We start from the raw sequence: 14,669 nt of genomic DNA, 5'->3' as shown, positions 1-14,669 counted from the left end.
AAATATTTTCACAATAAACATTAACTTTGAAAACCGATGTAACAAACTAAGCATAATCACAGCAAACCCAAAATATTTTCACAGGATCAGCTGAGAGAAAGAGGGGAAGNAGCGGGGTTTTCTTTTCTTTTCTTTTTTCTGTTCCTTTGTGGCCAAAGAACATTTCTTTTTCTTTTTACCTTTATTTTTAATAAAAGGAAATGCCAAAGCCCAAAGGAATTTCTTCAATTCCTTTTATCTGGCCTATAATTAAAAAAAAAAACCTAGTTTAAAATATTGGGTGCATAATGTTAGAGAGGAGAGAGAGAGAGAGAGAGAGAATGGATCTATTTACATTGATTTTAAATTAAATAAGTTTTATACTCTTTAATATCTTTTTATAGGAGTTATATTATGTTCAATATTTTACACATGTCAAATTTCATATGACTTAAAAATATGTAATTAATTATTTGATAATAATAAAATTTCAACGACCAAATATATATTGAAAAAAATAAAATTTTTAATCAATATAATAAGAATATCAAATTAACTTAAAATTGAAACTTTATGTGCTTGCTGGGTATAATTAGCTTGTTAAATCCGATGATCATTTTGTTAGAATATTAATTGTATATGAACCTCAAATTTAATATTAAGCATAGGACAGCTTGAATGTTTACTTTCTTCAACATTGCAGATCCCTATGAAGTATGAGGCTCGCTTAAGAATATTCAAGTTGAAAAAAAAAAAAAAAACGTCACCCTCAATCACATTAGCTGCACTACACACATGGCAATGGTTTTATTTCAAGCAGTGGCAATTCTGATACTGGGCCATGAAAGAAAATCCAGAAACTTTGGGGAATTCAATATGGGTACATAAATATTTCAACCAGCGTATCATTGACAATACAATTGTCCTGTCACATTCTCTTATACTGCTTTCTTGACATTCACACAATAATTTAAAATGACTAAAATGAGGAAAAAAATTAAATGAAATGAAATGGACCAAGATTTCTAAAATGAATGTGTGAAATGTCAGGCAGATTGAAACCAAGTTTTGCTACCACATAAATAATGGGAAGATACAGACTAACTGAAAATGACAAAAATACCTATATTTCCTTTCCAAAATCAACATACCTATACTTTAGAGTCACCCAGTTCAACACTCTTCACAGGAATGTTTTCAAGTCCCTCTTTCAAAAGCCTAATTTCCTCTTCTGTTAGACTGTTCTTCATCGGGTGTAAGGGCTTGGTGTTTGACTGCTTTTCAACCTCCACAGCCCAACTATAAATTACCATGCCCACGACGGCAAGAATCATTCCCATTATGTTCTTGAAAGTGAGCGCAGAATCAAAGAGCAGCCACCCTAGAGTGAGAACGCATACTGTTTTCATATGCCCCAAAACCTGAAATGAGGTAGCTGAGAATCGTCCAATGCATAGGTACTGACTCACATTGCAGAATACTGCTAGAGAGCATGAAAGAAGTATAAATAACTGCATGGGTCCAAACCAAACACCAAGAATAGTCAGTAAAATATTTCGCACAAATTGCAGCAGGCTGGAGCTTTAGCAAAGAGGAAGTTAGGTTACTCACAATAGCACCAGAGGTCATCTTATAGTTTGTTATAAATTTGCCACTAAGATAGAAATCCACAAATGGACCAAGAATAAGGAGAGAGACGGCTTGAATCGGAGCTGTCTTACTCAGCAACTCAAAAGATCCAATTGAATACTTCTTCTGCAAGGAACCTATCGTCTATTCCAAAGGAAAACAGAAAGAAACCAGAAGTTAAAACTTATTTCACCAGGAAAAAATAAAAGGCTAAATGCTCATATCAAGACTTGAACTTTAACCAAATGTTGAATGTAGGATATGAACTTAGCTCAATTCTGTACTAATACTTTTGCAATTGAGCCAATTAAGGAAACTGGTTAACAGAATCTGTTAAATCTGTTTAGTCCTGATTATGTAGTTAAAAATATATCACATGGAAAATTACATGGGAGTCAAACTAGTCCACATCATTTTTTAATTCTCTGTCTTCTTTTCTTTTTCCAGAATATCCTCTCTCTTTCAGAGTCTCAGCCTCCCTCTGTCTACTCAATACCGCAGCCCTCCTACCGCTCCTATGCTGCTATCAATTGCAGCCTCCTTGGCCTCCTACAGGCCTGTCAACAGCCAACACATCCATCCTGCTCTTCCTCTTCCTCCTTCCGTTTCTTTTTCTCATAGATTACCCTCCATGCTATAAGCATTGTATAATAAGCACTCACAAATAGAGCATACGTTCTTACAATGATATGAGAAAACCATAAAAGGGAAAAGAGAAGGAAGAAAACCATATTATTGCTTTAACTTTAATTTGTTTATTGCCCTTGAATATACATTGGTTTGCACCTTGTTACAACCTAATTAGCCTCAGGCCCAATTCAACACCTAAATTCTATACAGAAGTCACCAGATGTCAGCACAGTGTAGATTAAATTCTACACCAAGACCTACAAAGTGATTTAAAATTGTAGAAGGTGAATTTTGATAAATATGAATATGTAAAACAGGGAGACAAGTTCATCCTGTGACATTTTAGCCATTTGTTGAATACACCTTTAGCATTCGCATTATTTTAGGCCCACCCTAGCAGCCAATAACAGCAGATATGACTAACCAATAATATAATAACAAGAAGCTTGGCCACAATGCTTCAATAAAATTTCTCATGGCCTAATCACATTTGTTTTGCAAGCAACCTAAAATCAAAAAATTCAAGTGGCATCTTCCTGTTTTCTCTGGGTAACTATACAGCTAAAGATCTAGTTCTTGGTACAGAGAATTCCTACTTCCAAGCAACCAGAAATAGAATCACATTATGAAGTCATGGTGAAACTGATTTATTCAAAAAACAGTATGCTGCTTTAAAACAACACCACAGCAGAGAAGGAGAATCAAACAACACATCCAAAACATATGAGATTGGCAACTACCTTCGTGGATTGTTAGCCAAACAATAGAAAAAAAAAAGAGGAAAAGAGTGTAACGACAAGAAATACTCACAATTTGTTGCAAAGATGTAGACAAAACTGCTACACATGCGCATATAAAACCTTTGGCATTAACTTTGACATCGGTCACAGTGCAAACACCCACACCTATAACCACAACCAAAACAGACATTTTAACTTCCCTTGAGTATTGCTTGCTGTGAAGAATCCATTCCATCATACAGACCACTGGAATCATGCTGAGTTTTGAAATCTGTAACACCAGAAAATTGAGATAATTAGCTGACAAGGAGGGAAAAAGAGACGGGGAACGGTGGGGTGTTTGGATTTCATACGCACACAAAAGGTAAAAGATAGGGGTGAAAATATTCAGATAAATGTTCCTTTCAAAAGGCTGAAGAGACTATATATCCTCCATGTATCTTTATACATCCTCTATGTACCCTTACAAATGTCTAGATGCGTTTTAATAAATCAATTAATTATCTTGCCTTTGTTTTAAGAAAAATTGCCATGACCAGGGCTTTACCATGCTTAGGCTAAGGAGACAAAAAGCTACTGAAGATTTTGGACGAGTTGAGAATTTTTAAATCAGCTAAGATTTTTGCAGAAGCAGTACTAGGATTCTAGGCAAAACAAGGGATTCATTTTTCTCGGATAATTCCCATAGCATGCTGTGAATCTCATAGTAGTGAATCTAAAGCTGTAAGAAAATATTAAGGCAGACAAAAAAAGAAATGAATTGAATCGATAGCAAAGCAAATGTAGATGAAAAATACCTGGTAGAAACCGACAGAGTTAAGCATGAGGCTCAAATTCATCCCAGTGATGGACATATTTGCAACGATAGAAAACCACAGAAGTTCCCATAGAGGAACATGCTTCGACGCCGACAAACCAGTTGCGTTTGAAACCAGACCAACCAGCGCCGTCACCGCAAAATGGAACCCCGTTAAGGTCGTCGCTGTAAACAACATTGGGCAACGTCAGTTTTGTCCCTTTTTTAGCTTCTTAGAAAAAGGGGAAGAAAAGGTTTTTAAAGTTGATAGGTCTTAGATCTCGACTGCATAACGTAACAGTAAGCATCGGCACAAAAGCTAACTTATCCACCCACAACAGATCAAAACAGATCCAAATTTAAAATTAGAAGATCCAGAGATGAGAGACATACCAAAGCCGAAAGCATAACCGGAGGAGGACATGAGTTGCTTGTTAGCCATTATAATTCCAACGGAGCTGATGACGTTCATGGCCCAGGCTCCCACATCTGACACAGCCGACGATTTCTTCTCGGGTTGCGACTCCATATCCTTGTATGTTCGTCCTGTTTTACGTTAGCACAACTTCTTCGTTGATAACTATCAAGGGAACTGGCAGGGAAGGGACCAGATCTCAGGCGGAACAATAAAATAATAGCTGGAAGAAAGCAATACAAGGCGGCTTCGGTTGGAAGGGGCACAGGATGTACAACGCGGCCTCGCTTTGAATTTGAATTGATTGCGGACTTCACATTCCCTTTACGACGTATAGCAGTACGCCGGATCTCAAGCGATCAATCAATCAATTAGTCAATTAATAAATCTTCTTTAAATAACAAGCAACGAGAGCAAAAGATCTGAGGAAAAGAGAGAGAAATTGGCGGAGGATGGGCCGGCGAGATGCAAAGAAAGAAAGCAAAGGCGTTCTCGCTCTCTTCAGGGAAAAAAAAAAAAGCTCTATCCCCAATGCCACCTCGCAATTTCCATTCCAAGTCCAATTCCCTTCTCACCCAGTCAAATCTTTTACCCTCTAAGTTCTCCTTGTGGATTTTGCCTTTAGTCAAAACTCCCTTCAGTAGCGACTTTCCTCCTCTTTTCTGCTTTTATGCTCTTCCTAATATTCGGTGTTACCAACCAAGTATCTTTCCTTATTATTACTGTCCCCCCTAAGTCCCTACGGCACCTTTTTACCGGGACCAGCAACGGCTGTTTTTGTACTATAGAAGAACTTTTGTGATTTCTTGGTATAATAACGCTAAGTTTTTTCCCAATAATCGTTAACGCTTTCTGTGTTTACTCCTAACTAAAGGCGTTGTGATTATCTGTTGACAGTCTTACCCAAAAAATCTCATAGAATTACGCTTATTCTACCACAGTAGAATTAGACTCTTATTCTACCACAAATATTATCTGAATCCCGCTGCTGTGTTTCAAAATTCAAATTAGCAATTATTAGTTATCGGAAGAATTTTTATCCTCGAGAGAACACGAAAAGAAATCTTTACTAGTATTCAAGGATTTTCTCAAAAATCGACAGAAGGGTATGCTTAACTACGGCAAAGTAGAGTCGTAGGCACAGGATCCCCTCACCTGTCTTGGAAACTCGAGCGGCTTTTTCTTTATCCATAGCTCGGCAGATTGCCCGCTAATGCCTATATTATAATTGAGTTGGGACACTCCCTACTCACTAGGTGAGTGTTTTGATAAAATATATAGAAATTATGTTTTGAAAAAGAGTGCTTGCATCAAAAGTGGACAAATTGTTTTGGGAAGAAATTCTACGCTATTACTAATATTTATCATTTAATCTTGGCGTCAGCTACAGCATACCATATAATTATTTGCACTACCTTGCATGTATCACAAAGTTTGAGTTTCCAAAATCCCCTCTTTTTCCAAATAAATAGACTTCACAAGAAGGTATACATAATCACTAATTTACATTGGAAAACCAAAACACAACAAATGCAATGCAAAATCAACCCCAAAGAAACAAACATTCAAGTAACTAGGCAGCCAAACGCAGCCAACCTGTTACAATAGAAATAATTATAATTCTACAACCATGTTATCTATATGCATAAAGATCTAATCTGTCATAACACCTGCCCACTCCGGTGGGATGTGCTCTTCATCACTCAAACAGAGGCACGCATTGGCTCTTCATCACTCAAATATAGGCATGCATTGAACCAATGATATGACACTGGAATCCCTCCGCCAGCTGCACCCACAATAGCTATATAATACAAGCATACACCTATAGGGATCAGGCCACTGAATGTCTGCTAGTTCATGGATTTCTCTGTGCACCAGGTGGTGCTGTTGGCCTTGGGAAGTTATACGTGAACTGAGCATCCGCAAAGTTAGGAGCCTCCACATAGGGGCTCTAGAATGTTCAATTGTTTAAAATAGTCAGAGAAAATGAAGATACCAAATAAGAATAGTAACAACATGGGTCAGAAAAGAAAAGTAAGATGTGTGTCTGATTCTCTACTATTCATCTTCACCACTTCCCACCCCTGCCAAATTAAAAAAGGGGCATATTCAGGCTATTTCTAAAAATAAAAAATTTATTGCCACCGCATCTGGAGGTATATATCCAATGTTTGACTGTTTTGAACATAAGAACCCCTACTCTACATTTTATGTATTTCTTTAAGTTTTAGCATCTTCTTCTATCTAAAGGATTTCCGATGTTATGCATTACTTGGCACTGCTAGTTAAAGCTTCTTGGATCAGAAATTTGAGTTTAATATTCAAAGGTTTTGGGATAATAAATCTAAATCATAGATTCTTTCTCCTCTCTCAATCTCCCTGAAAAAAATTCAATTCAAATCTTAAACGTCAGATTAAAGGTCTTCATATGTACTTCCAGAAGAACAATCCCAGATCCCTTAAATGCAACCAAAATTAACCAAACTATAGAAAGAACATTTCTTTGATTGTCTGCCTAAATCCCAGGTAGGTAACAATAAATCTTCAACGGTTATAATGCCATTTAATGAATCCAGAAAAGGACCAATAGCTGTTACATTACATAAATAAAAGAAATAAAAAAGGATATCAGTCAGAAAAATAACCATACCTGTGCTGCAAATGTAGAGCAAGATGAGTCTTCCTGGTTTAAGGACTTCGGGGATGCATTAGGAGAACTGCCGTCATAGCTTGGTTCACTTCCATTCAATGTATATACTGTGCTATGTACTGTATCGGTTAGCACAGATTCACTCTCACTTCCATTGGCTGACTTAGCCCTCTATAATCATACCATAGTATTTTAAAGAAAGTTCAAATGAATTAAAGAAATGATCAGATGATAAAACATCAAGATGAAAAAGAGAAAAAAAAGGAAAGGTGAAAAACACACACCTGGAAGATTTTACCAAGAGTTTTCAACCCTTTTGCTCGTGCTCGAAGCTCTTCCTTCTTGGAATTGTTATCTTGAAGAACCTAAAACAAACATTTGATAGATTACAGTAAACATACAACTAATATCAACCAGTGTTATCTAACAGCATAAAAAAAGGACTAGTGAAACAACCATTTGACAAACACGGGAAAGAGTAGCTTCGATGTCGGCAACGTTAAGCTTCCATAATGAATCGATCATCAGCTTCTTGTGAGATTGCATATACTCTTCAAGCTCCTCCTCAGTGTAGTTTCCTTCTGCACTAAGCTGCTTCTTCATATCTTCTTGCAGCTGAAGCAAAGCAAGTGCGCCTACAACCAGAAGGGTAAAATGATAAAACACAAAAGTTATCCTTAGTAAGAAATCTTAATTGCAAGAAATATTAAAAGCATAATGAATTATCCTCGGTAAGATTTGAATAAAAGGCACAAAGTTTTGAAAGAAAGGCCTACCCTTAATTTGATAACATTAGAAGGCCAAACGAGTTACCAACAAAACATAATTATTGTCTGCTAACCATTGATCTACTAACCTGTTACTGCTGTTACTTGGGATTTAATAAAATGGCCTTTGTTTCGAAACCACTCAGCAATGAATGGTACACCCAAGTATATTGCTTTCTTTCCAAGTTCTTTTGCTGCTTGTCTTACATATATGTAACCAATTGTATTCAACATATCAACACCATAAGCTGTGAAAATATACCACAGAATCTATCACAACCAAAAATCAATTATATAAAATAGAAATCCAACAAAAACACAATAGATAATGAGGAAACAAGACATGCAAAATAGGTAATACCTATACTAAATCAAGATTTGTTGGTATACTTTTACATTCATTTTCGACTCCCAATTTAGAGCTTTTATCCAAGTACGAGTTAATATTAAATTGCACCTCTTTTTTATATATAATATCTTTTCAAATTAGAAATCCATCTGAAATTATCCAAAATAGATTAAATCACCAAATTTTATAGTTACTCTTTGTGGTGAAAAAAAGAAAACCTTTGAATACCAAATGTGAGATTTAACTGATATCAATAAGCAAAACAGCCATTCAAAGAAAAAAGTTCAACTCATCGCAAATCTTAAACACTTCCAAGCATTAAGAAGGGTGCATTTTTAAGACACATTGCTGTTTTATTTTATTTTCAATTTGGTATTCATAACTGCCCACTTTGCTAATTTAGGCAATATTTTAGAAGGTCAGATCATATGAGTGCTGGAAAATTTTAAAAAAAGTTTACTAGAAGTATGTCCAAAAAGAAGAAAAATTTTTACTTTTCTCTGACCCTCACACAATATTACCTGCATTAGAGAGCCTGGAAACTTCAGCTTTCGCATGATTAACAAACTCCTCTTTGTTTCCTTGCACATATTGATTTAGTCGATCTATCAATATTTCAGCAAGCTTTTCCTCTCTTTCCTTTTGAACAATCTGTAGCCAGAAACGTTTTACATAAAAAAAAAAAAATTATCATATTTTTGGTAAGTTCACAGCATGCAAACAACAAGAAATACTGATAAATTCTATAAAAAGATTTTTTTTTCTTTTTATTTTGCATTGATGGAAAAATGTTCAGAATGTCTTTTATAAGAAAAGAGTGATGAGGACAAAGGGTTATCAATAGATGAAACAGAGTCAAGTTTCATGAAGTAACATTTACATAGAAAAAGAAAGATAATCATCAAACCAACAATCCATCATAAAACTGAGAATTAAATCATTTCTTATACTGCCAATACATGCATTACCTTATATATGTCGACATTAAATAGAATATTACAGATGATATCAACTTTAACCCTCACCTGTTTTTATTTTTCTTTTCTTTGAGAAAACCAAGTAAGATGGTAAAGAACAAAAAGATGGAAGCTAGTGTATGATCACAGTGACTTCTCGTAAATTCAGTAGCATTTGACTTGCAATCGAAACAAGAAAACTGATTTTATTATGAAAATATCAATTCCATATTCCAAGAATTCTTCAACAAAAAATATGGGCTCAAGCCTTAATCAGGCTTGAGCTAGGTTTTCTTGACCATTGACAATTAGACTATTGAACTTAGTCGGAGGGCCTGTGTAAAAATCACCTGCAAATAGATGTATAGAAGGGTCATATGTACACAGCCTTATGATTGAACCTAGTTGATTATGAAAAATATCTTTTTCATTTGAAAAATTGATAAAGAAGAAGGAAAAGTGGAACAACATGTGATCCCTTGAAGGCATGTTTGTGTTATCATAAAATGAATTTGGCAACACCCCCAGGCCCATATGTAACAAAACATATTAGAAGGGTGTAAGTGTCGCCCTGAAAACATCAGGGTGGTCATTGATAATTCATAAAGTCAAAGCTGGTTCACCCCTATCTACAATATTGCAGTATCTGTGTCCTACAATCAATGATTTCTTAAATTAGCAGTGTTGCCATACATGGTACACACCTTTGTGACCCCTAAACACCAGTCATCCAGCTACCTCCACCTAAGTAAATATTCTGTTATTAGTTTGATATTTCCAGAAACTCTGTATGTTATTACTAGCCACGTATTTGTCCTCAATATTCACAACCAATTAAATTTTTCTCGTCCATTAGATCTGAACCCTTTTCCCTATAATACAATGCCTGGTTGCCCAAGATTTCCATGCCTAATCCAGGTCAAACTTACTATGCGGTTGTTTCTAAAAACTGATTTACAGCAGAGAAATCAACCACAAACCTCAGTTCAAACAATAAGAGAATTACAAGAAAGGCAAAAAACTCACTGTTTATTAAATTACGACTTTCTTTGCCCTATTTCTTTCATCAATTACTCACCCTATCACAATTGAAATTCTAGTAAAAGTCTCTATCATCTACAACATAAATAAGAATTTTTACCCTCATTTTCTCCTGCAACTTTTTAGCATCAAACTGCTCCCCTTCTGTGAAAATGTCTAGTGAGGCCATTGATGCCATAGCAAGCTGTCCTATATATTCTTCAAAAAGCTCACTACCAAAAAGCATTGCAAATACTGCTGCGGGATCAATAATTGCTTCACTGCAAGCAAACAAAACCATCAAATAAATTGCATGAAAAGAATATTACATTTCTTTCAATTTTTTTAGACAGCCTATGAACCTTGAGATTCATGTATTTATAGAACAAGAAACTAACGTTGAGATTCCTGATTTTCCATAAGCATCATACGCTTGTCGTTGTGCCGGATCACTTAAAACTTGGTAAGCCTCTCCCAACACCTGAGTAACACTTGGAAAATGAGAATTGTCAAGAATATTGAACACAGTGAAGGCAAATACTAAAACAATTAGCACCTAACACATATAGTATTAAAAAAGCTGCCCATATAACTATACATTTTATATTTAAAAAAAAAAACTATACATTTAAACATTTTCTTCTTTTCCTTTTGGATCTTACTGTGTATCTGCCCATATGGTCTAAACAAAAACACCCCAAGATTCAGATAACGGACCACGATCCTCTACCCAAACAATTTTCAAGTGTTTTAATAACAATAGCACACAAAAATTACAAAGCAACAACTTATGAAGGAGGCACTTGACACATAAGGGTAAGAAATGGCAAAGAGATTAATAGTATTCATGTTACATCCCATGGCATTCCTCGTGGCAGTTTTCATTTTGCAATCAGAGTTCTGCACTGAGAGACATTGTAGAAAGCAAGGGATATAAACTTTACCAATGTTAAACTACAAAGAAACTGATCTAATACGCCAATCTGCATCTGGCAATGCTAAAGTTAGGTCAGTTTATGGTGCTAAAACATTATTGCATGTAAGATACAGATTATAATAATTGGAATTACTTATAACATACCAGAAACCTCAAGCACTTAATTTAACTATCATTTTTTTGGTGCTGTAAAATGTAAGAAACCTCAAGCACTTAATTTAACTATCATTTTTTCGGTGCTGTAAAATGTAATACTTGCCTGAAAATTTTGTGCTGCGAGAGGATCATTTGGGTTTTTATCTGGGTGAACCTGCCGTGCCTGCAGACAACAAACAAAGTGAAGGTTTTATTAGAAAAAAGTTGAATACTTAAGAATCCGAAGAAAACTACAGGAGAGCTGCAACTGATAGTTGGAGGACGAGGAAGAATTAGGACATACATATGTTTTCTGTATAAGAAAAAACAATCGAAAATAAAAGGGGAAAAATTATTAGGACTGAATAAATCTAATAAAAACACAATAATTTGAATTGTTTCGGCTTTGCATAAGTAAAAGTAGCCTCTGAATCTACTATCAAATGTTTTCTGTTTAAGAAAAAACAATCGATAATAAAAAAGGGGAAAATTATTAGGACAGAATAAATCTAATAAAAACACAATAATTTGAATTGTTTCAACTTTGCAAAAGTAGCCTCTGATTCTACAGTCAAATATAATTTTTATACGGATCTACCAACATTAATCGTCTGCCCTCAACCTTGATGGATGATGTAAAATCAGAGTATAATAATGGAAAAGAGAGATAATCACCTTGATGTAATACGCTTTCTTGATTTCGGCCTCTGTAGCAGAAGGGCTGACCCCTAAAACATCGTAATATTCCGTCTCCTTCGCCATTCCCGATCGATGACTTGCAGTATTTTCTTATTTTCTTTATTTATAATTACAATAAAAATGCGAAATTCCTCCAAGCTTTTTATCGAGCAAGTAGACTACCCGAAAAAAAAAAAAAAAGATAGAAATCAAGGTAAAATGTGCATAGGTTGGAAAGAACATGTATGATGATAAAAATTCTTTAAAGCTGATATTCCAATGAAACTCGCGTATTCGGCATAACCCCACGCGCAGACCTCTGATTCCTTAGCGTTGACTATCGCTTGCCTGCCGCGTAGTAATAAGAAAAAATGCACCCATGCTTTCCTAGTTTTGTAAATCACACTTACTAATTTTCTGGTTTAAATACAAATTAAGCTTTTATATTTAATAATATTTTTATATGAAACAGTTAAATATTTTTTTAATTGAACAATAAATTATATATCAATTAATGAATTAAATATTTAAATGTATATAAAATAATTAAATATAATTTTCCTTTAGAGAAGATATAAAGTCTAAGTCGATTTTAAGTTACATTTTAACATCTTAAATGAAAATTTTTTTTATAAAATCCTCTTATTCAGGTAAGTTTAATCTTTCTTTTAAATTAAGAAGCTAACAAATCAAATTAAAAGACAAAGTCCAAAACTCGCTAACACATTAACAAAGATTAAGTTAATTGTAACCAAATAAAATCACTTTAGACAATCACACTTGAATAACATAACATAAGCATATCACAAAAGTATGAACTCTTGCTGTTCTAAATCAAAAGACATCACTCAAGTCTTAGGCAACCATGGATTGAAAGTAATGTCTAAATCCTCTCCAATTGCGCATGTAGAATGAGAAAATTGTTATTACAAATGTCACAAATCTCAATTAGTAAATTGAAGAATTCTTTTTTAAAACAAATCATGTTCCGTCACATGGACTTGAAGATATAATTTAAAATAATCATATAATTAATTCATTGATTAATTATTTTAAACCATATAATTTGATTAATTAAAATTTATTTATATATTATATATTTATCTTTTGAGATAATTTAGAGATAATATTTAAATTAAATTTATTAAAATTTATGTAATATATTCTTAAATAAATTAAAATAATTTAAAATAATACATAAATTTAATCAAAGTCGGGTATTTTAATACACTATGCCAAAAAATAAACATAAAGGTTAAACACCACTGGGCCAACAGCCTTACAAGCTCGCAACAAAAGTAACCTATTTACATGACCTCCAATCAGGCCTGAACAAAACCAGACGCCCCATCCAAGTCCCAACACACTCCGGCTCAAACATAGGCCTGTAAAAAGCAACAACCCCTGACCCAACGCCCACAAACACTCAATGAGCAGATCATCTACACTGACCCACATGGATCTTACAAGCAAACCAAGCACAGATCAACCCCACACTTATGCATGAACACCTTGATGTTTTTCCATTGAAATAAGTGCTTATGCCCTTCCCTTCTTTGAATCCCATATTTAACTGCAATAAACAGAAGTTCTAACATTAATTACAAGGGTTTTAGACCATAAAATAACAGCAATGTTGAAAGATTACAAAATAATAAAACCAGACAGCAAGCGCTTTTCTCCCAAGGACTTCCACAAAAAATGTTTCAAGTTGTAATAAGTATATTACCATTTGATACCATCAATAATATCTACCCATTTTTTGTTGTCCTAATATTTTAACTTATATCCAAATTATAACTTATCTAAATGACTTAAACTAAATAATTAAATGAATAAATTCATTCAAAATTAGCAACTCATTTCCTTAACAATAAATGACTTAATCTACATCTTTTTGCTAGGCTTCTTTCGTTAGTCTTCACTCTTCAGCTTTTATGAAACTACTAGACTATTATCCGTACGTTGCATGCAGACTTTTTTTTTTTATATCTTTCACATAGTCAAACGAGGAAGTCCCTTTAGGTTTTTTTTTATATATATTAAATTATAACTCATGCGTTGCAAACGAATCTCTTTTTAATTGTTTTATTTTATTTTATTTTGTTTTTTTTAACCCTTCACGTGATTAAAAGAAAAAGTCCCCTTTAAGGCTTCCTTTTACTTATGTTATAGATTATAAATAGCGTGTCAGACTTAACGAAAACCAGAAAGTTTTCAATGACCTATGATGCTATTCCGGGAGTTTAGCAAACCAGCTCTTGTCCTCGTGGGGCAGGTACCAGAGACTGCTTTGAGTCTACCCCTTACCGCCCTCATGTAGGTACTAGCTAGGGTGGTATATTTGATATTTGGAATGGAAAAAAAGACACAGCTTCTACATTTCGACCACAAAATCAGCTCGAATCCACATTGAAGCTTATTACCTCGCCGTATGGGAAACGTTAACCAGAGAATGAGCCCTAGATTATGGTTTTCCACAGGTCCCTGATGCTGGAATATTAATTTGATTGACGAAGTCCTTTTAACTTTTTTCCTGCGGAATTTGATGCTATGTTACAAGTAGTGGTCCAATTTATCAGGGTAGATGGCCATTTAAAGAATTGACTATCCTGGCTTTGAGTGTCTCAAGTCTAAAATAAAGTTCAAGTCCAACAGATATTTTTGCAGAGACTCCAATCAAGAAAACTTCATGAATTGAGCTTAGTCAATCGTCCCCCGTTGTTTTTTGTAAGCACAGACACATGAACCAAAAACGCAGAGATCGGAAGGGCAACGATTTTATCTGTGCGAGTTGCTGGTCCAATTCTGTTTGCGGGGACCCTGCTGATTTTTCTAATATGCTGAACCTATTGTTGGTTCCTTCTTTGGATGAGGATCTACCTGCTTGTGTGGACCTTTTTGCATCTATTTTCTGACTTGTGACTGTCTTGCTTTGTCTTTCTAGCTGCATGGTCATGGTTCCGGTTGTGCTGCATGTCTGCA

General features: G+C 34.7%; 2 protein-coding genes across 3 annotated transcripts; both read right to left on the bottom strand.

Annotated features, from left to right (window-relative positions):
- LOC18592053 (UDP-galactose transporter 2) lies at positions 815-4,844 on the bottom strand. The gene is made up of 5 exons (XM_007018541.2): positions 4,168-4,844; positions 3,776-3,960; positions 3,049-3,249; positions 1,591-1,752; positions 815-1,490 (listed from the first exon to the last, which is right to left on the bottom strand). Exons 1-5 carry the CDS (start codon positions 4,301-4,303, stop codon positions 1,131-1,133), a joined length of 1,044 nt encoding a protein of 347 aa, XP_007018603.2. The 5' UTR covers positions 4,304-4,844; the 3' UTR covers positions 815-1,130.
- Positions 5,613-12,060, bottom strand: LOC18592052 (chaperone protein dnaJ 10). 2 transcript variants are annotated; one of them, XM_007018539.2, is made up of 10 exons: positions 11,682-12,060; positions 11,131-11,190; positions 10,333-10,415; positions 10,056-10,215; positions 8,480-8,609; positions 7,699-7,857; positions 7,299-7,477; positions 7,127-7,207; positions 6,843-7,013; positions 5,613-6,143 (listed from the first exon to the last, which is right to left on the bottom strand). In XM_007018539.2, the coding sequence occupies exons 1-10, from the start codon at positions 11,766-11,768 to the stop codon at positions 6,048-6,050; spliced, it is 1,206 nt and encodes a 401-aa protein (XP_007018601.2). In that variant the 5' UTR covers positions 11,769-12,060; the 3' UTR covers positions 5,613-6,047. The 2 variants fall into 2 exon arrangements, with proteins under 2 accessions (XP_007018601.2, XP_017981686.1); XM_018126197.1 differs by having other exon boundaries at positions 6,063-6,276.

The sequence above is a fragment of the Theobroma cacao genome, chromosome 8, assembly GCF_000208745.1.
Source record: "Theobroma cacao cultivar B97-61/B2 chromosome 8, Criollo_cocoa_genome_V2, whole genome shotgun sequence".
Classification (NCBI taxonomy): Eukaryota; Viridiplantae; Streptophyta; class Magnoliopsida; order Malvales; family Malvaceae; genus Theobroma; species Theobroma cacao.
This window is presented reverse-complemented; position numbering and strand designations above follow the sequence as displayed.